This window comes from Macaca mulatta, chromosome X (assembly GCF_049350105.2).
Source record: "Macaca mulatta isolate MMU2019108-1 chromosome X, T2T-MMU8v2.0, whole genome shotgun sequence".
NCBI lineage: Eukaryota > Metazoa > Chordata > Mammalia > Primates > Cercopithecidae > Macaca > Macaca mulatta.
The window spans coordinates 19398462-19425915 of record NC_133426.1 but is presented as its reverse complement, the minus strand read 5'-3'; the positions used below and the strand labels follow the sequence as shown (position 1 = coordinate 19425915).

The window sequence follows — 27454 nt, the reverse complement described above, 5'->3', positions numbered from 1 at the left end:
ATAAGGGAGTGTGCCAAGACTGCTTGACACATGGTAGGTGTTTAATAAATGCTTATTGAATCCCCTTTTACTATAAGGAGGCATTTTTATTTTTGAATGACAGGTGAAAGTCTTTTGAACTTGCTTTTCTCTCTCTTATTCTGATGTATTTTTACATATGGTAGTTGGTTATGAAAGTCTCTAAACTTTCTTAGATCTTTGTTTAGGGTAATCTAGTCTATCAAAGAAAGAATTGCAATGATTGTGTTGGTGGATATTTTATCCATTTTATCTCAGAGAGGAAAATTTATAGTTATGTAGTAGCAGAAACTTTTTGCTGCATATTTAAATTTGAAAACATCTTTACCATTTTCAGAACTTATGAAACCTTAAAGGTAGTTTTTCAAAAAAAAATTCTTATAAACTTTTTTATTATTGAAAATGTCTAACATATACAAAAATAAGAATAGTCTAATGAACCTCTGTGTACCTATCACTCAGCTTCAGCAATTATCAACCTTTGGCCAATTTGTTAAAATTATAGCCCTCCACAGGCTTTGTCCATATTATCTTGAAGGCAAACCCCAAATATTATATAACTTCATTCATAAATATTTTAACATGCATCAATAAAAGAGTGTCTTAAAATACCATTTATCTCACACACATACAATTACGGCAATTCCTTAGAATAATTAAACACATGGTCACTGTTCACTTTCCCCTAAAGTCTTCTTTATTACCATTCATTTGAGTCTGTATCCAAATAAAGTACATACATTGCCGTTAGTATGTCTCAAATCTGTTTGAATCTATAGATTTCTCCTTCATATCTCCTTTTTTTCTTGTAATTTTTTTGCTAAAGCAACTGAGCCCCTTTTTCCATTAGTTTCTCACAGTGTGGCTTTTGCCGATTTCATCTCTGTTGTGCCATTAAATCTGTATTCCTATAAATTAATCATTAGATCTAGGGACTTGATTAGATTCAGGAGATATATATATATATATATATATATATATATATAAAATATATAAAATATATCGCAGACCTGCCACCTAGGTGGTAATGGATAATCCACTTGGAGGCTCATAATGTCTGGCCATCCTACTTTTTGAGTGTTAGCAGCCATTGATAATTGTCCCCCAAACCTAGTTACTCATTAGGGCTTGCAAAGAGGTTTCAACCAGAAATTTAAAAAAAATAATAAAATGGGCTCCCATGTAACAGATCAGTAGTCCAAAAAAGTGTTTAGTAAATTAGGTTTTTAAAAATCAAAACAGTCAAGTGGTTGTGCTAATAGTGTAGCAGAATCTTATGATGTTAAGGTGGAAAGGAATTTAGATATTATTTAACTCAGTGTCAGATGAGAACACTGAAGCCCAGTGAAATTAACTCCCAGGCTTCTGAGTGATGGGGAGAAAATGACATGCAAGCCTTCCATACACATTCTGGTGCTGCCACCATTACACAAATAGTTTACCTTTTCACAGGTCATCTGACAGATTTCAAGCCTGAGTACAGTTTAGCTTATTTCTTCCTCTTATTGTCACAGATCATGATTAGTTAATTGCCTTTTCAGTTACAATTTTGCACATTCTACTGTTGACTAAATAATGTGCAGTGGCAAAGAAATCCAGATATGACTGCTGTCCAATTTCAATTTCATATGTATTTTGCCTTACATTTAAGACATAAATGTGTCTTTTCTGTTTTTCACATCCTTTGATATTATTTGCTTTCAAATAATGGTTGTAAAACTAAAAGTGTCCCTGTTTTTTAGTTCTATAGCTACAGAAACATTTTCAGTTATTTCCCACAATCTTCAGAGGGAGAAAGTTTGCATTTTCTTTCTGTAACCATTAATAACCATGAGTTTTCTGTTGGTATTGAATTTCTCATTTTCCTAATTCCTTATTTAAAAAGTTGAGGTTCTGATACTTTAGTGGCTTGTCAGGCTAAGACAAAGATGAAGATGGAGGCCAGGTGTGGTGGCTCACACCTGTAATCCCAGCACTTTGGGAGGCTGAGGTGGGAGGATCACTTGAACCCAGGAGTTTGCGACCGGCCTAGGCAACATAGTGAAACCCCATCTCTACAAAAAATAGAAATTAGCTAGGTATGGTGGCATCTGCCTGTGGTCCCATTACTCAGGAGGCTGAGGCAGGAGGATCGCTTGAACCCAAGAGGTCAAGGCTGCAGTGAACTATGATTGTGCCATTGCACTCGAGCCTGGGTGACAGAGCAAGACCCTGTCTCAAAAAAAAGAGAGAAAGCAAAGATGGTTTTAAAAAATGTATAGCAAACCACTGCCATGATGCAGAAATAATTGTGTTTCATTAGCTGTAAGAAATGGATTGCTCAACATCCCTTGCGTATAAAAATGAAAGCCAGTCTGACAAATCCCACTCTGTGGCATCATTAGACTTTTTTTCATTTTAATATTAGATGGTATTTGTTTGGAGTATGATGTTCTATTAGCAATGAAGAATGATGAGCAAATTGATGTCATAGTTTCAGGCAAAATTAGATGCTAGCGTAAGTGTATGGTTTTGTGTGTAAATTTTAAAACTCTTCCCTTTTATAGTGTTTACTGCCTTCAAGTACTAATATTTAACAGTGACAGTATACTGTTTCCCCCAATAAGATCAACATTACTCATATTCATAACCTTTCCGGTTGGCTGCGTCTTTTGCTTTTCACATAGGACACCTATGTGTCCTCACCCAGCCCCAGCCCAGACTACATCTCAAATTGCCTTGCTGCCAGTGCACAGAGAGCCTTTGCAGAAAGGCTTGACCATTCAGAGACATCACAGCCATGGTCTACCTCAGTGACTCTCAGACTTGGTCTTGGGGAAGAACACATGGAAGTTCTAGTGTACTTGGAGGAACATTATCGAAATACTGCCTTTTAAAAATTCTTACACTTCCTTTTTTTCTGACACTTGAGAGGACTGCTGCTGTTAACTTTTAGAGGGCCTAGCTCACAAAACAGCTGTGTTCTGACGACTACTGGTAACTTAATGATTGAAGTTAAGCAGAATAAAAAATTGCTCGAATAAAAACTAGCCACTGTTACTTGCTCCACTTTTGTCATCAAAGTCCTCAAGAGCTTCACGTCTAGAAAGAACATTTGAAACTTTCTTAGTCTTCAGATTATTCTTACACAGCCAGTGATTTGAATGCCTAAGTTTTTGCTTTAATTGGATAGAATGCATCTGTCAAAAAGGACGCATTTCAAAACAAGGGTATACCACCATGGCTGTAGGACACGGAAATTGGAAATACTTGATCCCATTTAAGTTGTTGGTCTGATCATTCACAATTCCTTTCCTATATGGGGAGGGCCAAGGCCCAGAAGCTGACAGTGTGGTTTCTCTTGGGTTTTCCATTTTAACATGGAATGTTTCTAAGAAGTGAGACAAGTTGCTCTCTCCCTTCACTTAGTTCTACTCCCTGCTTCTCTGTAAATGTAGCCTAGCTTTTTCATCCTCCAGACTTATTAGGAAGCTGTATGACTGGCCTCCAGTTTGAATATTTAATTAACAAGCCATAATATAATTTATTTCTCAGATAATTTAAAGTAATATGTTTATTAATTGAGTTTGCCTTTAGCAAATCATTTTGCCTGTTGGTGGTACTCTCTGTAGGGCCTTTGTGTGTGTGCATGTATGTGGGTGTGTGTGGGGGTGGGTGTGGGAGGGGGGGAGGGTGGGTTGAAGTACACTCAAACCAGGGCAGTATGTGTGTATTCTGTATAGTTGCTCATGGTTCCAGAGGTATTTGGGCTCTAGCCAAGGGTTCAGCCTTATGCAATTGATAATCTCTACTTGTAACAGCAAAAAAAGATAATTTGACATTTGACACTGGGTGAGTCCTATGTCCTCATGCTTAAGTACAGTTTCATGACTGACACAACAGAATCCCAATTCAGATGTTTTGAGAAATAGGGTTTTCTGGTGTCCTTGGTGCTAAGCAGAAAACCCCATATGTTTATATGGATGCTACTGTTGGTCTCAATCCTTAGTGGTGAACCCCCGCTCTCCAGTATATTAATACATTTTCTTGCTTAAAGGTACTGAGGGTGACAGATCTTTTAAAGAGAATTCTGTGTCTTGTTTAGAATCTTGGGGACATGAATATTTGTTTTTATCATGTAGGTCTCTAGGGGTAGAAGATAAAGGATAATGTGTCTAAATCTGTATTATGCATAGGTCGTAGTCTCCAAAGAGGAGCTTGTGCTCTACAATTGAGTTAATTAAGGAGTCCATTTGATTGGATTCCCTCTCGTTAATTGAAGTTTTCCTATTCTTTAAGTTACAATGTTGAAATGGCTTACAGGTTTAAACTGGGCATAATGTACATGCCAGTCATTTGCAGAGGCAAGCCCCAATTTCTGGGTGCTCATGCCATACTGGTTGCATGGGGACTTTGGGCTCATTCTGTAAAATTCTTAAAATCCTGCTTAATGGTCTCTACTTAATTTTGTGGATGAAGCTCTTGCAGCAGATTCATTGAAGGCAAGTTCAGTTAAAGACTCTTCCTCTTCCTTCTTTTGCCATCATTTGCTCCCTCCTCCCCGCTCTCTTGTTTTTCTCTCCCCTTCTCTTCTCTCATTCACTGTCAGGAAAGACTACCTTTGAAGGGACAATTCTGTACCGAGCTGCACCGGGAAAGACGGAGGGCCACAGACGCTATTACAGTGAGTGACCTTAACAGCAGAAGGCAATTGTAAAGATAAGATCTGGGTACTTGTGTTTTTTGATGCAGCTGCCCTTTCCTGAGCTGCTCATGCTTATGCCAAGTGTCTGTGCGAATTTCTGACCCAAGGACATGGACTTATTTGTCTGAGATAAGTGCCATCTCCTTGGTGTGTGCTAAGAAGCATTCCCAGCACCAGCCCCTAGCGCTTTTGTTTGCTTTCTGCGTCTATCATGTATGTGATATGCGTGCATGAACTGTACGTGCAAACAAAGGAGCAGTAGCATTTGTCATGGCATATGTATTTGTACCAGTATCTCTGGGCTTCTGAGGTGGTGTAAGATGGCTTCCTGCAGAGATGTCAACCTCTCATGGTTATTGCTTTTTATGAGTGGGTCATTGGAAACCAATAAACCATTTTGTCATTGTGTGGTTCAAAGAAGTAAGAATTTGGCATGAAAGTTCATGCCAGAAATGGCATTTTGCTTTGCTCACTCAGCCAATCACCACATGGCAGACTTTTTTTGGCAAGACCAATGTGTAGCCTTTTGTGTTGTGAAATAAGGCTGCCAAAAGTTGAGGGGAAGGAGATGAATGAGATGCCCTTAGAACAGTTCTTGCCACACAGTAAGCTCTATCCATGTGAGTGTTAAATTGAAAATAGATAAAAATGTCTCATGGATCTCAACTGATCAATGCTGGAAGACTGGGTACATTCCACAAAATTGGACAGTTAAAGGACTTTCAGAAACAAAATTGAGGAGGCTTTCTTCTTTTTTTTCACCTTGAAGGAAAAGCATCCAGCTTAGTGTGCATATACATGTATGCATACATACATATATGCATGGATATGATGAGAGAGAAAGTTCAGACATGAACACCAGAGCCATGCTTCACAAACTGGGGTCAAGTTTATTCTCCTTACCACTCCACCATGGGAAGGTGCCTGGCCCTACTGCACATGACCTCACTACACATGCAGTGCCTCACCGTGGGAGTTTGACAGCACCTAGATTGCTCTGTGCCCTGTTCATTTAGATGACTCCACCACCAGCCACATGTCTGGAAGTTACACCAGTGTACACTGTTAAAACACTAAAGCATCGCCCCAGTCACCATACTTTCTGTAGTTCTCTCACCACTGCCTACCTGTAATGAGCCCTTCATGAACCAACCCCTATCCACAGTCCACACTCTGGGTTGCACAACCCAAGAGTGTCACCTGGCATTCTGGGCCTGACATGGGGACATTTTATGGGATAACGTGCATGATGGGCATGAGTCATTAAAAGATATATCACCAAATGAACATGAAAATGAAAAGTCATCTTTCTTTCCCTCTAAAGGTAAGGAACTAGATTTTGAATTATTTTTTTTACCAACACAGATAGTTAGATGTTTAATTTATACACTTAAAAGTGATAGAACCAGCCTTCCAGAAGTTCTGGAAGAAAAATCTGCCGTGTGTTTCCTTCCCGGGCCGTGCTTGTGTGGTTGAATGACTGTGCAACCTCTCCCTGTGTAACGTAGAGTATTTCTCACGGTGATTCATATAAACATATTAAGATGAGCCCAGAAGACAGTAAATCCCAAAAACCAGAAGCTCAGTGAAATGAGGATGGCAGTGGCTGAAAATATTATGGTTCTAGCTAATGGTGAATGATAGAAGAACCCTTCTCTTTGAAAAACTAAAATAGACTTGCCCTAATCTGTTTGCCCTGCTGCCTTCTGGTGGTGATGGGAGGAGCGTGCTGAGGGACGGGGGTGGTGATGGTTTCTTTCCACTAATGGTTTCGTTATTTCACCCTCGAATGGCTCTTTCCAAGCCAGAAAGGAATATACAAGTCATTTATCACATAGAAAGAATCCATACGGCAAAATGAGAACATGTTGAGGGGGAAGTAATACAATATTTAGACTCCAAAATTGTATCTCCAGCAGGGATATTTGCAAAAACAATGAACAGATAAGCACACAAATGGATAGCTAATGGGGGGAAGTTTCTTGATGTTTACACACTCTAATCCTGTCCTGTGAATTGCAGCCGACCCCCTTGTGGGCTGTACCTCATTTGGTCCTGTGTTCTTGCTCACAAATGCTGGTTTTCAGTTAATTAAAATGTACACCGGGGATCTTCCTCCTCCCCCACCTTTTGGCTTAAAAATACCATTTTATGGAAAACAGCAGCAACAACAAACAAAACCATTGTTTTAAGGATTTGATTCTGAAACATGTTAGCAGTTTATAATGACCTTTCTATATTTTGTCTGTTTTCATTTAACAGTTTCTTCCTGCACTGAGACTTCCTTATTTGAATGACTTCAACATTTTATGAGATTTTATGTGAGCAAGTATTTGGTGTATCATTCTTATGGACTAGGAGGCCACCTTACCTGTAGGAAGATAATGCACAATTGGCTAATAGAGAACAACATTTGATGGCGTACTTTCATTTCAAGGGCATGGTTATGATCAGGAGTTATGTAGTAAATGTTCAGGAGCTATTCTACACCTCTAGAGGCTTTCAGAGACAGGTTAATGATAGAGTTTAGTATTCCATAAAATATTCTTTGAATCCTGCCCTTTTATGGCATAATTGATATACTGACCACCAAAGGAAGAATGTACACCCAGAAATTAACTAGACACAAATAGGCTCTTCCTTTTAGGAACATGATTATGGGCAGAGCCTGGGAAAAAAAGAATCTGGGGAGGTAAGTGTCCATGTTGTCTTGCTGATAACTATTTTATGACTTCCAAACACATGCCACAGAAGGCCAAAGAAAGAGTATCATGTCCCCCATGTTCTTCTTTGGAAAGGTATTCAGCTTTGGGAAAACAAGGGTGTTTAAAGGAGAGAAGAAGGGCTGTAGGTTTGGGGGATTCTGGCCTCTGGGAGGACGGCTTCCTTTCCCTCTTTAACAAACCTGATCATCTTGCTAGTGAAACCGTCTTAATGTCAAGTTTGGTTTAATGCTTTCCTAGAGAAATATGTCTGCATGCATTTATTCCTTGTGAAGCCATCCAAAAAGATTTAATTCTTTGGCAGTTATAATTTTGTGTGGTTTCTTTAATTGCTAATTTGTTTAAATGGCTTTTAGCTTTACAGTTTCCCTTTAGGAAATGTTACTTTCATTGCTAATTGCTAATTGACATGAGTCATAGAGATTGGAGGTACAGTATGTGGTACTGACTGGGTGGGGAGGCGACAAAGTGGGTGGGAAGGGTTACTATTGCACAGGCTATGGCAAAACAAATTTGGATCAAAACTAGGCTCCCGGCTAAAGAGGGGTGAATTTCACATGTACGAAGATATCTGCTTTGGAATTAGATTTGCCGAAAAGTTGTTTTGGTTCACATCTTAAAATTAAAAGTAAGGAATGGGGAGATCAAACAAAACTCAGAGCCAGTCAAACTACTCAACATACTGAATACAAAAGCCTAGTGCAAGTTATCCTGTGTCCAGTCACACTTTTAGAGGTGGTTCCTGGCCGGTTGTGAAGTTCTTCTTCAGGGCTCTGGCTGATTTCTGAGCTCTTTCTCTCCCCATTCCCCCTCTTGACAGGTTTAAGGGAAACCACAGGCTCTGAGAGTGATGGGGGTGACTCAAGCAGCACCAAGTCTGAAGGTGCCAACGGGACAGTGGCAACTGCAGCAATCCAGCCCAAGAAAGTTAAGGGAGTGGGCTTTGGAGACATTTTCAAAGACAAGCCAATCAAACTAAGACCAAGGTCAATTGAAGTAGAAAATGACTTTCTTCCGGTGGAAAAGGTATGTTCGACAGTTTCTATTTGATTTCAACATAATGTGGAATATCCAGAAGTACGTCGTGGGGTTTGGTGCCGGAAGCTTCCAATTCCTCTTTTAGGATTTCCGTGTCCTCATGTACTAGCTGTTTGTCCTGTCTCCTTTTTTAGCTCTCCCTCTATGTGGGAACGACTTCCCTCGAAAGGCTCATGCTCTAGTTTGCTGCTTTCTTTCTTGCTGATCTCTCTAGGGAATGTTTCTCAGGATGACTTTTCAAATGGACCAGCACTTCTCTATCTGCTTCCCAGAAAAACCCCTTATTCCTGGACCCACCTAAGTGCATGACCCTGACACTTTTCAGACACTGTCCGGTTTCTCTCCTCTCCTTATACATTTCTCTAGTGCTTTGTGCTTGGGTGTGCTGACTGTGGTTCTGCACTAGAGTGAAGGAATTGTGCACCTTTTCTCTAAGAGTTAGTTGGAGATAATGTCAGACTGTTTAAAGGAAGTCTCCTGCGGGTGTGAATGATGGAGATGGCCTGTGCTGTGACTCCCTGCGTTGTTCCCTTCAGGAAGCTGGCTGTTTGCTTCTGCCTCTGGTTCTGGGCTAGCAAGAGGCAGGCAGCATGTTGCTGCTGAGTACGTGGTTACCACAGCAACACACCCAGAGCCCTCGCGCTTGTGGCTGCCGATGACGTCTACTGTGGTATACTTCTAAGCATTGTAGCCTTGCTTAGGAGTTGATAAATACCGTGGAATTTTCCAGATTATAATAAGCTACACTCGTGCTGTGCTTAAGGAATGTTTGTTAATTCGATCTACTGCTGAAATGTTTGCTTTGACGTCTGTGCCAGCAGATTTGGGGAATGGGGTATTGGCAACCTCTCTAATTCAGGTTTATGGGTGACTTTTAAGTGTTTTTGTTTGTTTGTTTGTTTTTGGTGGGATAATATTTTAAAGGTTGCATCATCTTCTGCAGCTGTAGGACATCCACCCCTCTACCCACCCTCAGCAACCTTGCCCAGTGTCATCATGCATTAGAAACAGAATCTGAAAAGGAAACTTTTCGAACACTAAATCCCTCTAGAGATGAGTCAGGCAGAAAGGGCAGATACCTAGAAATTAAAAACTGTTTCATTTAAACTCTTTTTTTTTCAATGTTGAAGTTTCTTTCAGCCAGCATTGTTCCTTTTAGCAATCAATATACATTTTTCAAGATCTGAAAACTAGTGTCCCAGCTCTTGAGCTCACTTCTGTTTCATATGGTCACATTCAGATTCCCGTAAACATTTACAAAAGAGCAAGTCCCCATGTTGGAAAGGAACAATGGATGCGGTTTTTCTTCATTTTATTCAAGTGGTTGAAGTGAAAATGACCATTGACTCAGTCAGCAAACAGTTTATTCCTTTTGTTTGTTTTATGATTCCTGGCCTTTATCTTCTTCATGTAGGAGGACAGTGTGTGTGTGTGTGTGCGTGTGTGTGCACGTGCGCACGCACGTGTGTGTATGACTCTAATTATCGCTATTAATATTAGTTTTAGCTACCAATAATAAATTGAATTACTGTTGATAGCAGTGTCAATGTCAAATATAATACTTGAAAGTTTTTATCCCAGCACATTTCTTTCCTGAACCTCAGAGCTGTATGTCCAACTGCCTGCTTACTTCAATATCTCCACTTGAAGATCTTAAATTCATATCCATTTGCCTAAACCTGAACTCATCATCCTCCTCCAACTGCTCTACCCACAGCTTTCCCCATCTCAGTTGAAGGCAGTGCCATCTCCCACTCCTATTGCTCAAGACAGAAACCCTTAGGTTGTCTCTGACTGTTTCTCTCAGCTCTGCCTCCTAAGTGTGTCCATCATCCACCTAGGTCTCATCGCTTCCACTGCTCCTTCATAGTGATTTCTGCCTCTCCCCATCCCCCTACAGTTTAGTCTTAAGAGCGAAGCCAGGGAGAACCTTTGAAAACCCAAGTCACATCATGCTACTCATCTGCTCACACCCCTGCCAAGGCTTTCCTGAGAAAAAAAGTGGGACCCGATCCTCATTACTGCTGGGACTTCCTCCCCCACTGCTCTCCCTTCACTTTCTTCATTCTGGGTCCTTGCTCTTCCTCAGACATGCCATGCACACTCCTACGGGGAGCATTTGCTGCAGTGGTCTCCTCGGCCTGGGCCACTCTGCATCTACCTGCCCACTCAGCTGCCTCCCTTTCCTCCATGCCATCTTAGCAGAAACCTCACGCCGTCCCCCTTCCTGGCACTAAATACTTTGTTCTCTGTGGCACATACCATCTTCTAACAGATTTATTTTTGTTGTATCTATCACTTATTTGTTTACTAATCTATGTGCTTAGAACAGTGCATGGCACATTGTAGGTGCTCAATAAATATTGTTGAATGAATAATATTAAAATCTATGTTAATGCTGCACTTTAGAGATTACAGACATCTCTAGAATGAGAGTATTGGGTGAGATAATATAGCACTTGTATAGTTGAAAATATATCAATTGTATAGTTCACTGCACCTCTGTGAAGCAGAGAGTTGACTTACTGCATTGATATTGGTGCCATGAAGTGTTAACTTCATCAGACACACATATGTGTGTGCGCATGGGTGTTGAACATCCCTAATCCAAAATCTGAAACGCTGCAAAATCGAAACTTATTGAGGACCAATATGATTCTTAAAGTAAATGTTCATCAGAGCATTTTGGATTTCGGATTTTTGGATTAGGGATGCTCAACCTGGATGTATTCTGCTGATATTCCAGAATGCAAAAAGAAAAATTATTCTGAAATCCAAAACACTTCTGGTCTCAAGCATTTCAGATAGGGATATTTGACGTGTGTGTGTGTGTGTGTGTGTGTGTGTGTGTGTGTGTGTATGCATTCGTGTATGCATCTTGATTCCTGATTTGTCTGCAGAATGAAACCATGTGCTGGAAGCTCCCTAAACCCATTTCTCATGTGGAGCCTCTGGGGAAAACATAAACTTCCCAGCCTGCTTTCTGGGTGTGGACAATTTTTACAACATCTAAGACATTTGAAACTATCTCCACCCCGTGTTGTTGGCGCCACGGATAGTTGCATAGATTTATGGATCCATCATGTTATTGTACAACCTGGCACAAGAGCCAATAAGTGTGATACTGTTTTATTAGCATACAACCTGGCTTTCATCACTTTTGAGATGGTTTTGTGTCTAAGATTTATGTCTAAGGAAGAAAGCTTCCTTTGAGAATGGAGCTCGTTGTTATTGGATCTTGTGTGATAGCATTCAGTAGGTGAGGCTCAAGTAGGTCTCCTGCTCAGGCTGGGACAGTTGGCCTTCTGAAATGTCTGGCTTGATAACTTGGATGAGGGAAAAAGGGAATCTGACAATTATTAACAGATGTGAGCATCATATTATACTTTTCATTTGTGAAGTTTATTTATTTATTTTTGAAACAGAGTCTTGCTCTGTCACCTAGGCTGGAGTGCAGTGGCACAAGCTCGGCTCACGGCAACGTCTGCCTCCCAGGTTCAAGCGATTCTCGTGCCTCAGTCTCCTAAGTAGCTGGGATTACAGGCGCACACCACCACACCCAGCTTAATTTTTTTTTGTATTTTTAGTAGAGACAGGGTTTCACCATGTTGACCAGGCTGGTCTTGAACTCCTGACCTCAAATGATCCACCCACCTCGGCCTTCCAAAGTGTTGGGATTACAGGTTTGAGCCACCATACCTGGCTAAGTTTGTGAAGTATTAAGATCCACTTTTCTGAGTCAGTAGATAATCTTGTGCTTATCTTATATTTTAATCTATATTACCCTACCCAGAGTTAATGATTAGATTATATACCAGGAAAGATATTGCATAACATCCCTCCACCAACTGTGAATAAATAGTTCATGTAGGTATTCTTGCTTCTCTTATCAAGCTATAAGGAAGGATTCCATTTATGAATCTTTTAAATACCACCAAGTGGGTATGTCTCTGAATGATTTGTTGAATGTACCATTTAACTGAAATATTTATAGCTGAGATGATTTAATGTCTGGGACTTGCTTCCTATAGTCCAGAAGATGAAAGAGGGGAGCATAGAGGAGACGTTGATCATGAGTTGTTATTTGTTGAAACTGGATGGTGTATACATGGGGGTTCATTACACTCTATTTTTGTGTATGTTGGAAATTTCCCTTGAAATAGGTTAAATGGGGGAAAAAAAAGAACCTTGGAGAAACATGTACCATTTAAACCAAGCTCGGATGTAAGTATGTGCTGTATCAAAATAATGGAAAATGCTATGTGGCTAAAGATGAACCAAGTTTAACCTTAGAAAATTATAGGGCTATCGTCCTAGCTGATTGACCTCGGCAAAGTTGGCCTCAGCTGGGCCATCTGTAAAATGGGAATACTTTTTTTTTTTTTTTACCTATCCTACCTCACAGTACTTAAAAAATACATACCTGAAAATACTTTCTAAATGTGACTCATTTCAGCTAGCATGTATTGAGTGCTCACTAATTATGCTCAGTACTGACGATACAGTGGTGAGGGAGACCACGTCACTGCCCTCAGGGAGCTACAGAAAAGTAAATAAACAATAATAATAGAGTATAGGAAATGCCATAATCAGGCTGAGAACACAGTGTTGTGCTGTAGGAGCCCTCAGGCATTGCAGGAAGTGGTGAGTTATTAGGGAGGCTCAAAGGTGTGTGTTCGTTCATGTGTGTGTTTACCAGCTTCTTACAGGAAGTGATGTTGAGGCTGAAAACCATGGGTCCAGTAGGCATAGAGTTATTAAGGTAGGGAGAGCAACATCTATAAATGCCTTGAAGGGTGAAAGAGATAGCACAGATGATGTGTAGAGGCTCCAGCAGGATGTGGGGAAAGAAGCAGGTCCCAGATCATGAAGAGTCTTGTGAGACTTGTTAAGAAGTTGGACTTGATCTTGAGAGCAATGGGAAACTATCAAAGTGTTTTAAGCAAGAGAGTGACCTGATCAGATAGGTGGTTTAGAGAAAGTATTCCAACTGCAGTGTGGGGAGTGGATTACAGAAGACAGGGTGAGTAAAATTCAAAAGAGAGGTAACAGAAACATACTGGCTTTCCTAATAAATAGCCCCCCACTCCAAATCTAGGTTCTAAACCAGTTAATTAGATGAGTGAGTGAATGGATAATCAAAGTATTTTGCTGATTTTTTTTTCATTATAGATATCCAGTTGACCCAGCACTCTTTATTGAAAAGATTATCCTTTCTACACTGCACAGCCCTATCACCTTAGTCATAACCTAAGTGGCTATATATAAGTGGGCCTATTTCTGGACTCTGTTCTGTGGGTCTGTTTTTCCTTGTGCCCATTCTATGCTGTCTAGGTATTTATTCCTCTTCAAGATTACCTAAGTTATTCTTGGCCCTTTGTATTTTAATTTAAATTTTAGAATCAGTTTGTCAATCCCCCATCATCATCATCAAAAAAAAAAAAAAAAAAAAAAAACCCTCCTGGAATTTTGATTGAGAGCACATTGAATCTGTAGATACTTTTGATGACAATTGGTACCTTTCTAATTCATGAACATGGTATATCCCTCTATTTGTATAGACCTTATTTTATTTTGTGAAATGTTCTCAAGCTGAACACTTATGATTTGTGATCTCGCTATGCATATGTTTTACTGCATGTCATTACTGATGAAGGCAAAGTTGGAAGATATAGATTAGTGTGAGAGACAAATGGGCCTGCCAGCTGATTCCCAGAATTAGACAGATTTGCCCACACAATCTCAGCAACATTGGACTAACTCAGGCCAATGTGAGATAGAAGAACCTACCCCTTGAGGAACAGCAGAGAAGGCTGACTTCCAAGAGGAGGAAAGAGAAGAGCTAAGCTGAGCATGCCCAGTATATTTTTCTTAAATTCACCTATCAGATAAGTAATTTCATTCTCCCAGGGAAGGATACATAAAGGGGAAGAGAATGGCAGGAGTGTCTAATTGTGTCCAGAGAGCATCCATTTGAATTTCTTTACATAGAAGGGGACATCAAGGTAAGGGATGTTTTAACAGCTTGAACTATTGTCATGGAGGGAAATGGATGGTTTGGCGAAATATTTTGAAGATAGAATCAAGTTTGATAGTATGTGGGGGATAAAGAAGAGGGAGGACTTGAAGATGGTGCCTAGGGCAACTGGCTTAAGCAGCTGAGTACTATTTTCGGATTAGAAGACACTGGAGAAAGAAGACATTTGGGGAGGAAGGACATGGGTTAGACTAGCTGGATTTGGAAGTTTCTTGTGGCACTGTATCAAGTAGAGGCATCCAGCAGGCAGATGGATAAATAAGTCTGGTGACTGGGAGAGAACTGTAAATGTAGGTTTCAGAGTCATCAGCCTAGAGATTGGGTTGAAAGACTCTGAGCAAGAAGGCAGCCCAGACAGGATTGTTTTCTCATGAGTGCAGCTGGTACCTCTGTCTCCCACCTGTGGACCTGAGAGGGAATTTCCTCATCAGGCTATTTTCCTGTGACCCCAGCCTGGCCCTACTCTCTTTTTCCAAACTCCTTCCCTTGTTATGAGTCACTTAGATGATCACTTCTGACCAACCACTTAAGGAAAGGAGTGTCAGGTATTACACATGGATAGGTAAGTTACAGATACTTGAGTGAGTCTCAGGACCTAACCTGACATGGCTTTATATAGAATAATGCTGGCTCTTTGGTGCCAGCAGATTCCATGTCCTAGCCCTTTAGGCACTACCAGTCTTGGCCGACTTAATTATTTGAAAAAGCAGTCTTTTTTGCCTTGCTGGAAAAGAGATTTCTAAACTTCTTGGTTTACCAGGTTGGTTGTTTACTGGATTCCCTACAGATAAAACTTTCAAGAAGCTTCTTTCCCATGGTCTTCCTGTCTTAGCTGATTTCCATTAGTGACTTCTGACATCTCTCTCTTGAATTCTGTCTACAGTTTCTAAAAGGTGTTGTGTTTGTAACAGTCTCTTTTTCAACTCTTGTCATCTTGAATCTCATTTATAGAATTATAGTCACCCAAGTTAATGCCTTTATGGTATCCACATTGTAGCTTTCACTTGTGACAGATAATTAGAATTAAAATTGTGTATAAATGAGAGTCACTAATCAAGTTTTTTTTTTTTTTTTTTGAGACGGAGTCTCGCTTTGTCGCCCAGGCTGGAGTGCAGTGGCGCGATCTCGGCTCACTGCAAGCTCCGCCTCCCGGGTTCACGCCATTCTCCTGCCTCAGCCTCCCGAGTAGCTGGGACTACAGGCGCGCACCACCACACCCGGCTAATTTTTTGTATTTTTAGTAGAGATGGGGTTTCACCGTGTTAGCTAGGATGGTCTCAATCTCCTGATCTCGTGATCCGCCCGCCTCGGCCTCCCAAAGTGCTGGGATTACAGGCGTGAGCCACCGCGCCTGGCCACTAATCAAGTTTTTAATTAGCCAAATTACAGTAAGAGAATTTAAATATTTTCATATGTATCCCAGGTAGTCTTTTTTGTATTTAATTTTTCTGGGTACATAATAGGTGTATGTATGGGGTACATGAGATGTTTTGATACAGGCATGCACTGTGAAATAAGCACATCATGGAGAATGGGGTATCCATCCCTCAAGCATTTATCCTTTGAGTTATAAACAATAAAATTATACTCTAAGTTATTTTAAAAAGTACAATTAAGTTATTATTGACTATAGTAATCCTGTTGTGCTACCAAATAGTGGGTCTTATTCATTCTTTCTATTTTTTATGTATTCATTAACCATCCCCACCTTCCACCCAGCCCCCACCCAGGTAGTCTTTTTATCCATTCTAGTAAAAATGTATTAAGCTGTATAATCATATAAAGTTAAAACATGTCAATAAAGTGATGATCTTTGTTCCTTAAAAATGAGAGATCTATGTTCTAATCCTTTGAAGACTAGAAATAAGCTCTAGAGACCTCCAGGAGCTAATGAGATATACTCTTTGACTGATTAAACACCAAGGTCAAAACCTTGTTGTGATTATCTGAGACCTAGAGTATTGACTGTCACTCATTTTGGTTGAAAAATAAGACGGTGTCTCTTGAGTTGTTGGAAAACCTGTGGTTTTGAATGAGCAGATGGTGTTAAGATGCCCACTGGTTGCCTGGGTTGAATGAAGTGTTTGGGATTTTCAGACATTCTCCATGATGTGCTTATTTCACAGTGCGTGCCTGCATCAAAACATCTCATGTACCCCATAAATACACCTATTATATACCCACAAAAATTAAATAAAAAAAAAATAAAGAAGACTACCTGAGATACATTTTCAGACTTTGGCTTCTTTCTCCTCAGAGTATCTCTGTTTTGTTTCCTGATCTGGAAAAAGTAAGAAAGGAGGAGGGGAGTTGGTCAGGAAAGGGAAACAGAAACAGTGAACCAGTATTACAGGATTATTCTTTGTCATGTTGGGTGCTGCTTTCTGTTTTGTATATGTTTGATGTGAACTTTCTAAAACACTCAGCCTAGCGTATTGTCTAAGAAATATTTAGTTGCGGCCCGATTGTCACCAAGAATCATGTTCCCAGAAGGTTTTCAAATTGCGTTTTTAAAAGTATAGTGGTTGGCCGGGTGCAGTGGCTCACGCCTGTAATCTCAGCACTTTGGAAGGCCGAGGCGGGTGGATCATGAGTTCAGAAGATGGAGACCATCCTGGCTAACACGGTGAAACCCCGTCTCTACTAAAAATACAAAAAAATTAGCTAGGCGTGGTGTCACGTGCCTGTAGCCCCAGCTACTCAGGAGGCTGAGGCAGGAGAATCGCTTGAACCCAGGAGAAAGAGGTTGCAATGAGCCGAGATTGTGCCACTGCACTCCAGCCTGGGCGACAGAGCAAGACTCCTTAAAAAAAAAAAAGAAAAAAAAAAGTATAGTGGTTATTAAACATGGAAGACAGATAGCCCAGGTTCAAATCTCAACTCTGCCTCTTCCTGGGACAAGTTACTTAACCACTCAGTGCTTTTGATTCCTCATCTGTAAAGTTAGAGTAACAAGAGAATCTACCCCAGAGGCTTGTTGTGAGGATTAAGTAACATGTAATGGTTAGAGAAGTGCCTGGCACATAGTAATCACTTGATTAACGTTAGTTGTTATTGTTGTCCTTATTGTTATTAAAGTCGAAAGAGTACCTATAAATGACTACATTTTCCAGGGTTATTTCTTTATTGTTTATTTATTTTTTATTTTATTTTATTTTAGTTTCGAGGCAGGGTCTTGCTCTGTCATCCAGGCTGGAGTGCAGTGGCAACCTCTGCCTCCTAGGTTCAAGCAATTCTCTTGCCTCAGCCTCCCGAGTAGCTGGGATTATGGGTGTGGGCCACCATGCCCGGCTAATTTTTGTATTTTTAGTAGAGACGGGGTTTCACCATGTTGGCCAGGCTGGTCTTGAACTCCTGACCTCTGGTGATCCACCTGCCTCAGCCTTCCAAAGTGCTGGGATTACAGGCATGAGCCACTGTGCCTGGCCTCTTTAATTTTTTATTATGGCAAATTTCAAACTCCAAGAAGTACAATGGAATTTTGCTATATCTGTGTTAGCTGTTTGTTTCACATCACCAAGTCTTAAATGTCAGCTGCTAGAAAGTAAGTGCCATAATTTGGGACCTTGTCTGTGTGAGTCACCATTTACTGTTTATGAAAATAGTTGTTAAATGATAGTTGGCCCTCAGTAAATATTTGTGGACTGGATGGATGAAGATAGTGTTTTGTGCTAATCCAATTCTGGTTGGGATCTGCTTGCGGTCTAGCTAAGATTCACTCTTCCATTTGTTCATTAATTCACTCATTCATTCATTCACTGAAGCTTTATTGAATGCCTTTTATGAATCAGCAGTGTGAAGCTTTATTGAATGCCTTTTATGGATTAGCAGTGGTAGCTCTGGGATTTCTATGTAAATGAACAAAGGGGTGGCAATCCATTTGGAAAGGGATTGGCTAAATGGCATGTCTAGATGTTTTATTTGCATAGTAAGTGCAGTTTTTTTTTACCTGACAGGTTATTTATTTGGGGTGGAGTAGGTCTGGTGTGGTTCATCTGAATGGAGTTAACACCTCCTGCCCTAAGTCACACCTTGGATCAGCTGTCATATACAGGCTTCTCATTTAATGCTTTGGATTGTCCCTACATTGGAGAGAAGGGGGTATGTATAAAAGTCATTATAATGTAAGGGGAAAGACTAGCAGAGGCATGTCCAAAGCATCAATGAGAATAGAAAGGAAGAAACTACTAACTTTCCTCCAGGTCAAGAAGGAAGGGATGGGGTATCCTGGGTCTCTTTTTAAGGAAAGTGGTATTTGAGCAAGGTGTTAAAAGATGTTGGGAATTCGTGGTACTAGCAGTGTGTGTGTGAACAAGGAGAGAGCATGAGTATATTGAAGGAAGAGGTGGGTTAGGCTGGGGTGCAGGGGCCGTGGTGGTGGTAGTGGAGGAAGTGGGCAGCTGAAGGGGAGGCAGTACCTCTTCCTGCAGGGCTCTGCCAGCCCACTCACAAGCTGCCCTTCTTCTGGGTGGGCGGGCAAGTTGGTGAAGGAGTTCAGTTGGGCAGCAGCGTGATCAGATTTATACTTTAGAGAGATAACTGGGGAGGTGCCGAGGAATGTGGACTGGAGATGGGAGAGGAAGTAGCTGGGAGACTTGCCAGCCCCGGGGCTCCGTGGTTGATGACTAATTGGCCAGGCACCAGGAACTTCTAGTAGCTCTTGGAAAGGGGCAGATGGGCCCACCTCATGCACACTCTTTAAGCTGGATCGCCGTTGCCTGGGTTGGCAGCAACACTGACAGAAGAGCCAAGTTTCCTTTCAAAGAAAATTCTTTTGTGTATTTTGGGAATGAAAAAGCCAGAAGTCAGCATTCTACTATCTTCATTAATAGATAGGCTAAGAAGATAGAGACAATTTTTAAATTTTAAGTTGAGAGGGCCTTGTTAAATAGATTTACATGATATACACATGGGCATAAACATGTATGACTATAAGTCACAGATATTTATTGTGATTGTTTATTTATATATACCTTTACATTCAGCAGGTTTACCTTTCTAATTAGTTTTTTAATCAACTTTTAATTTTAGAGTAGTTTTAGATTTATGGAAAAGTTGTGAAGATAATAGAGTTCCCACATACCTTACACCCAGCTTCCTCTTTTGTTAACATCTTGCATTAACATGGTACATTTCATATTATCTTTTTTTTTTTTTTTTTTTTTTTGAGACAGAGTCTTGCTCTGTCGCCCAGGCTGGAGTGCAGTGGCACAATCTCGGCTCACTGCAACCTCCGCTCCCCGCCCCCGATTCAAGCAATTCTCCTGCCTCAGCCTCCTGAGTAGCTGGGATTACAGGCACCCGCCACCACGCCTGGATAATTTTTGTATTTTTAGTAGAGACGGATTTTCACCATGTTGACCAGACTGGTCTTGAACTCCTCACCTCAAGTAATCCACCCACCTTGGCCTCCCAAAGTGCTAGGATTACAGGCGTGAGCCACCATACCTGGCCCATATTATCATTATTGACTAACGTCCATGCTTTATTCAGATGTCCTTAGCTTTTATCCAGTGTCCTTTTTCTGTTCCAGGATCCCATCTAAAATACCACATTCAGATTTCTCATCTTGTTAGGCTTCAACAATTTCCCAGACTTTCTTTATTTTTGATGACCTTGGCAATTTTCAGTTTTGTAGAATGTCCTTAAATAAGCATTTGTCCGAAGTTTTTCTCATGAGTAGATTGGAGTTGTGGGTTTTTGGGAGGAAGGCCACAGAGGTGAAGTGCTCTCATTACGTCATATTAATTCCATACTTATCGCTATAGATGTTAACCTTAGTCACCTTGGCTGACGTAGGTGTTAGTCAGGTTTCTCCACTAGAAAGTTCTGTTTTTTTCCCTCTTTCCATACTTGACTCTTTGGCAAAAGGGTACTCTGTGCCCCTCCCACTTAAAGAGTGGGGAGTTTCACTCTACCTCCTTGAGGGAGGAGTATCTAAAGAAATGATTTGGAATCCTTCACAGGAGATTTGTTTATTCTCCTCCATCCTAATTGGGTTTTGATAAGGTAATTTTTTATCTGTTCTCTGAATTCCAAATGCTCATTCTGTAGCAATTGTATTTGTCATTTACCACCTAGTGACATCACCTACATTTGTGTGTGTATGTGATAAGTAAACAGATTTATGTCTTATTTACCCAAGGAGATTGTAAATTTCTTGAGGACTGGGACAGCATCTTATGTAAAGCCCCTTACAGAGTTGGATACAGTGTAGGCAGTTAATAAATATTAAGCAAATAGTTTTTAAATTAGTTTAATTAAAAATTTAAATATTGACCATAATTAACTGAAACAGGTCATCAAAGTCTAAGTATATGAGAAATGTGGTAAGATAAGGATACTATTTACTTGGCATCCTGATTTGTGAAATTATCCTGAACTTGTAATTATGGCTAATATGATATTTACTGTGTGCCAAGCACTTTTGTAAGTACTTTACATATATTATTTAATCTTCCAGACAGCCCTATAGGTTGGTGCCATTATCCCCATTTTATAGATAAGGAAACTGAGATGAACAAAGGTTGAATAAGTTGTTCAGGATCACAAAGCCAGGAAGTAGCTCAACTGGAATTTTGATCTCAAACACTCTGGCTCCAGAGTTTTGAACACTTAACCACTGCGCTCTAGATTCATTGAAGTGGCGATTAAAATGGTATCTCTTTTGGGGGAAAGAACAAGATTGTGATTTAAATATTTCATTCCAGCCTGTTAGGATACTCCTGATGACATGGCAGCAATCTTGCTGTATTTTTCCTAGGGGAAGTATTTCCATAAAGCCACGGCTGTTTTTCCTTCTTCAGTTTGTGTGTGTGTGTGTGTGTGTGTGTTCAATCTTTGTGTAATGCAACTAATTATATTTGCTTAAAATACAGGCATGTTCATGATTGATATGTCATATACAGACTATATTCTAGATATCCCTCACTCTCTAGCCATATGATCTGTTGAAAGATAGTGGGCTTTTTATTTCTTCTCTGGCATTTTTAAACAGAAGTGATCACTAGGTCTTGCCAAATAAACACTCCCTCAGTGTGTTCCTTGTCCAAATGGTCACACCTGGGGGCCCCAGAAGGGAGCCCAGATTGTAGCAGCAACATAGGCGAGGGAGGAGGACTTCTCGCGAAGCCACCCAAGCCATGAATCGGCCCTGGCTTCCTGAACCATAAACAAATGCGAGCTTTGTTCTCCCCATTCCTCGTTTGGTCCCAAGTATGACTCAGGGTTAGGCTGGGTCCTGAGGCTCAGTGCTGTTGGAAGGAAGTGGGAGGATTCCAGGGGAGTTCTGGGACCTTTTCAAACTGAAGAGAGGAGGCTGACTGCATCATGGGAGAAGAGGTATTCCTTTATTTTATTTTATTTTATTTTATTTTTTGCTTTTAGAGTTGTAATAAATCCACTTAACCTGTATCTTATCTGTATATAACATTTTGTAGCAAGACTGGGTAATGGGTTTGCATTAGTGGGTTGAAACAATGTGTGTGCCAGCTAGGATCCCACAGAGGGGAGCTATGGATAAGCTGAGGAGGAACCTATCGAGTATAGGGATTATTTGCTAAAGCTGAATGTTACTCTGGAGCTATTTAGCTGCTTTAATTCCTCCTGCTTTGGTCAATTTGGCCATTAATTTTTACAGATGTTTCCAATCTCTCTGTGTCTTGGGTTTTCATGTGCTCATATTGCAGAGAGAAATTTAGATGGGCAGTTTGCACAAGCAGTAACTGTTACACCATATCACAGAGATGTTTAGCAATTACAGATGTTTGTGCAGTAAACAAATCCAGCTTGCTTTTCAGGTTAGCTTAGGAGAGAAGGGTATGTCCATGCAGAGCAAGCCAGCTGTGGGGCGTTTCACTCTTGAGGGGCACCGACATTTGGAGTTTTCTTTGTGAGTGGAGCAGCTGTGAGTACTGACTTCTGGGTGCTGTTGAACTGCTTTTTTATGATAGAGGTAAAGATATTTGGCTAGTTTGTAGTGCTGGGCATTTATAGATATGTACTCATGTATAGAGAAAAATTAAGACACTAAATTATTTTGATTTTCTAAAAGTTTGCTAGAAATAAGTGGTCTTTTTTTTCTCTGTGAGTTGTTCATACTTGTCTACCTAAAAGCAGAAGTCTGTCATTTTCCAAACACAAAATTCCCTAAATAAACCACAGGATAAGTAAGGCTTACTGTGTGTCATATGTCTTGCATATCCCTGTCTCTCATTGAAAAAAATTTTTAAGGGGGGAATTGATGAGGTCTATAAAATATGTCCCTTTATGTCTTTTTCTCAAAATCTGTTTTGACTATTTTCAAAATTACAAAAAAAAAAAAAAAAAAAAAGCGTGGCGAAAAGGAAACACATTGTTTTAACTTATCATTTTAAGAGTAGGGGAACTTCTTGAAAGGTTTTTAAATGGCATCTGTTGCTTGCCTAGAAAGGAGGACAGAGGCAGATATATGAGGAGAGTGCTGTTTAGGGGTTGGCTAGAATAAAAATATATTCGTAGGAAATGACTCGAGAAGATTTTCCTAGGGAAAGATAGCTTATGTTTGCTGATCTTATGCTGGATGTCTTTGTTCTGAGTTCTGATGAGTAGAAATCTGAATGAGGTATTTATATGCAAAATTAAGATGGTGAATCTTCCTTGGGGAAATGAGTGAAAGCATGATTGATTGTAAGGTGTGAAAAACATGGAAAACTCTCAGCAGCTAGGGCCTGGAGATGGAAGAGGAATGGTAGCCCCTGGGGGGCCTGACAGGTTTTGCCTTGGCCACATGATGTCTGAGCTACTTGTTGCACTGGTGACTGCTCCCTAAACCCTTTGCTTGTTTGTTTCTCAAAATGGAAATAGCTGTGTTACTTTTCTCATTACAAGAGCTCTTTGTAATGATAATAATAATAATAATAATAATAATAATAATTCTTCAAAGTTGAAGACTACAAAGAAATAAAATAGAAATCACCCTCAGCCAGGTGCAGTGGCTCATGCTTGTAATCCCAGCACTTTGGGAGGCTGAGGCAGTTGGATCACTTGAGGTCAGGAGTTTGAGACTAGCCTTGGCAACATGGCAAAACCCTGTCTCTACGAAAAATACAAGAATTAGCTGGGTGTGGTGGCATGCACACCTGTAGTCCCAGCTACTCGGGAGGCTGAGGTGGGGGAATCACCTGACCCTGGGAGGTTGAAGCTGCAGTGATCTGAGATTGTGTCACTGCACTCCAGCCTGGGTGACAGAGTGAGACCCTGTGTCAAAAAAAAAAAAAAAAAAAAAATTACCCACAATCCTATCATTCAGGAGCAACCATAGTTAACATTTTATATGTATCCTTCCAGACTTTTTTTTTGAAAGAGTCTCACCCTGTCGCCCAGGCTGGAGTGCAGTGGTGTAATCTCGGCTCACTGCAACTTCCACCTCCCAGGTTCAAGCGATTCTGCTGCCTCAGCCTCCTGAGTAGCTGGGACTACAGGTGCCTGCCACCATGCCCGGCTAATTTTTGTATTTTTAGTAGAGACAGAGTTTCACCATGTTGGCCAGGCTGGTCTCGAACTCCTGACCTCAGATGATCCATCCGCCTTGGCCTCCCAAAGTGCTCGGATTACAGGTATGAGCCACCACACCCGGCCTCTTCCAGACCTTTTTTTGAGCCTGAATATGATGCAGTACACACATCACTCTTCATTCAATAATGAAGTCATATCAAATGTTGCCTGTTTTTAAAAACTTAATATACTGTGGGAACCCTTTTGCTGTCAGATAGCCTCATGATTTCCCTAGGGTCTCTGTCCCTTGTAGAGATGCAGCACCATTTGTTGAAGCAATCTCCCAAGGATAACTATTTAAGTTGCTCCCCCATTTTTAACATTAAAGACAACGTTCTTGTATATCCATCGTTGTTTCTTCCCTGATTATTTCCTTAGGCTGAATTTTTAAAAGAGGAATTTCTAGGTTAAAGGTCAACTTAATTCTGGCTAGTTTTGTTTTTAATGAAAATAATTCAAGTATATGGTAAAAAATAGAAAGAAAGAAAGAAATCCCAACAGAACAAAAGTAAGACTTTCTGAATCCTATACACTTAACTTTACTTCCTGGTGGAAATCATGGTAAAAGTTATATGCACTCTTGTAGATATGTGGAATTGGTTTTTTATTGTTGTAAAATATATATAACATCATAAATTTTACTACCTTTACCATTTTATGCTTTGTTTTGTTTTTTGAGACAGAGTCTCACTCTGTCACCCAGTCTGGAGTGCAGTGGTGTGATCACAGCTCACTTCAGTCTTGACCTCCTGGGCTCCAGTGATCCTCCTGCCTCAGCCTCCCGAGTAGCTGGGAGTACAGACATGAGCCACCATGCCTAACTGACTTTTTTATTCCTTTTTTCTTTGAGATGGAGTCTCTCTCTGTCGCCCAGGCTGGAGTATAGTGGCGTGTTCTTGGCTTGCTGCAAGCTCCGCCCCCCGGGTTCACGCCATTCTCCTGCCTCAGCCTCCCGAGTAGCTGGGACTACAGGCGCCCACCACCATGCCCGGCTAATTTTTTGTATTTTTAGTAGAGACGGGATTTCACCGTGTTAGCCAGGATGGTTTTGATCTCCTGACCTCGTAATCCGCCTGCCTCGGCCTCCCAAAGTGCTGGGATTACAGGCGTGAGCCACTGTGCCTGGCCTTTTTATTCCTTTTGTAGAGACAGGGTCTTACCGTGTTGCCCCCAGACTGATGTTGAACTCCTAGCCTCGAAGGTTTCTCTCACCTCAGCCTTCCAAAGTGCTGGGATTACAGGCATGAGCCACTGTGCCTAGCCACCTTAACCATTTTTAAGTGTGTAGTTCAGTGATATTAAGTACATTCATATATTTGTGTAACCATCATCACTATCCATCTCCAGAACTTTTTCATCTTGCCAAAATGAAACTCTGTACCCTTTAAACAATAGCCTCCCATGCCTCCTATCCCTGACTTCTGGCAGCCACCTTTCTTCTTTCTGTCTCTATGAATTTGACTAGGTACTTCACATATGTGGAATCATGGGATATTTGTCCTTTTATGACTGACTTATTTCACTTAGCATGATGTCTTCAGAGTTCATCCATGTTGTGGCACATATCAGAATTTCTTTTCTTTTTAAGGCTGAGTGTTATTTCATTCTATGGATATAATTCATTTTGTTTATCCATTCATCTGTTGATGGACATTTGGGTTTTTTCTATCTTTTGGCTATTGTGAATAATGCTACAATCTTCATTGCCATACCAATATTTGTTTGAGTTCTTGCTTTCAATTATTTTAGATATATCTCCAGAAGTAGAATTGCTGAATCATATGGGAACTCTGATTTATATTTTTTTGGGGAACTGCTGTACTGTTTTCTACAGTGGCTGCATTGTTTTACATTCCCACCAGCAATGCATGAGAGTTCCAATTTCTCCATGTCCTCACCAACACTTGTTATTTTCTGGTTTTTTTTTCTTCTTGTAGCCATCCTAATGGATGTGAAGTGGTATCTCACTGCAATTAGAGTTGGTGTTCGTGTTGCCTGTCACTGAGGGGGAAGGAAATTATTATTATTCTCATCTTGAAATGATGAGTTGGGAAACAGTCTTAGAATCACCATTAACTAGCTGATCAGTCATGTAATCTGAAGAGACTACAAATTGCTTAAAGGAAGAACACAGCCCCACTGTTCACCCAGCCCCAAAGAAAAAAATGAGTGGAGTGCCCAGGTAGTTACTTGGTTTCAGAGGTTTAATGGTGACCAAGACTGCTGCTTTTCATGTTGCCCAATCCACGTACCTGAATCTATAGTCAAAGGTTTACTGGAGAGTAAATTTAAAACAGTTATCTTGAAAAAAGATGAATTTATCTTTTGTGCAACTGTTATTAATAATTCTAAGTGATGGTATGTGATTCATCTTATGTGGTGGATAAAGCTAGCTTTGTGATTGATTTGTTTTTTCCTCTTCACCTTGTACTCTGGAATTCCTTAGGGGTAGAAAATGAAAGTCCATTTTTTACAAATTATTTGCTGAATCGTTTATGTAATAATTCAATTGGTAGCCTTTAGTGGAGTGTACTAAAGTCTAAGTATTTAATTGTGACCCTCTTTTGTTCTTTACTTGTATTAATAATTGTTTTCATAATATTTATATCCTGAAGTATGCAGATGCATTTGGTTCCTGAAATCCAAGGTTTTAAAAATTTGAGTGGCCATTAAAAATATCGTGTCTTTGTACATAGCTGTCTTTTTCTCTCTGATATTCTCACTAGTTGTAAAATGATATTCTAGCCAACTGGGTTTCAGTGGGATGGAATGAGTTTAATGCTATATAAAAACTGGCAACTTTAAAAGAAGCTATCCAGCTTACTTTGACTGCATGGTGGTGTGTCTTTTCTTACATTTAAAGAATTTAGATCACAGAGATCAGTCAGTCAGCAGCCTGTTTTGTACTTCTCTGTGGCATTGGAGGCCATTTAAAAGCTACAGGATGACAGCCTTATTCCCAGCTCAGGCTCTTAATGTTGGAGGCTAGATCCCAAATAAATGTATAGCCATAAATGCTCTAGAAACAAATTGAAACATCATAATAAACCTCTAATAGATATTACACCTCTAATAGATATTTTTTTCTCTCTCTAAACCCGACCTATAAAATGAGCAATTCACAAAATAAAAGTGTGCTGGAATTGCCTCTAAAAGACACTTCTTTATCAAAAGGCCACCCTCAAGCCATTTTACGAATGCCCTGTGACTCAGAAGTGTCACCTCAATTAAAGTTATCCTTGAACTCTTAGGAATCAAATAGGCATGGTTTGGTAAAGTGAAGGCAGAAAGTTGAGGTCTGTATCACTCAGAAGTTGTATTTCTGTTTTGTCATTTAAAATGAGGAAAGTAGAAATGATAAAGATGGATTTACTGCCTCATTTTCTTTTTCTTCTTTTACTTGCTAAGATTTTTCACCCA

The 27454-nt window shown here is 40.3% G+C and overlaps 1 protein-coding gene across 17 annotated transcripts in view; it reads left to right on the top strand.

Annotated features, from left to right (window-relative positions):
• The window catches only part of SH3KBP1 (SH3 domain containing kinase binding protein 1), a 361405-nt gene that overhangs the window by 197358 nt on the left and 136593 nt on the right, over window positions 1-27454 (top strand). For 10 of the 17 annotated variants that reach the window (XM_077989618.1, XM_015127045.3, XM_015127044.3 and 7 more), the window contains one exon: window positions 8246-8451. In XM_077989618.1, the coding sequence (XP_077845744.1) occupies window positions 8246-8451 (206 nt within the window). Of the gene's footprint in view, window positions 1-4606; window positions 4682-8245; window positions 8452-18459; window positions 18602-21742; window positions 21842-22299; window positions 22455-24003; window positions 24097-27454 lie in introns of those variants that run through there. The other 7 variants (XM_028842138.2, XM_015127047.3, XM_077989621.1 and 4 more) reach the window with 5 other exon arrangements.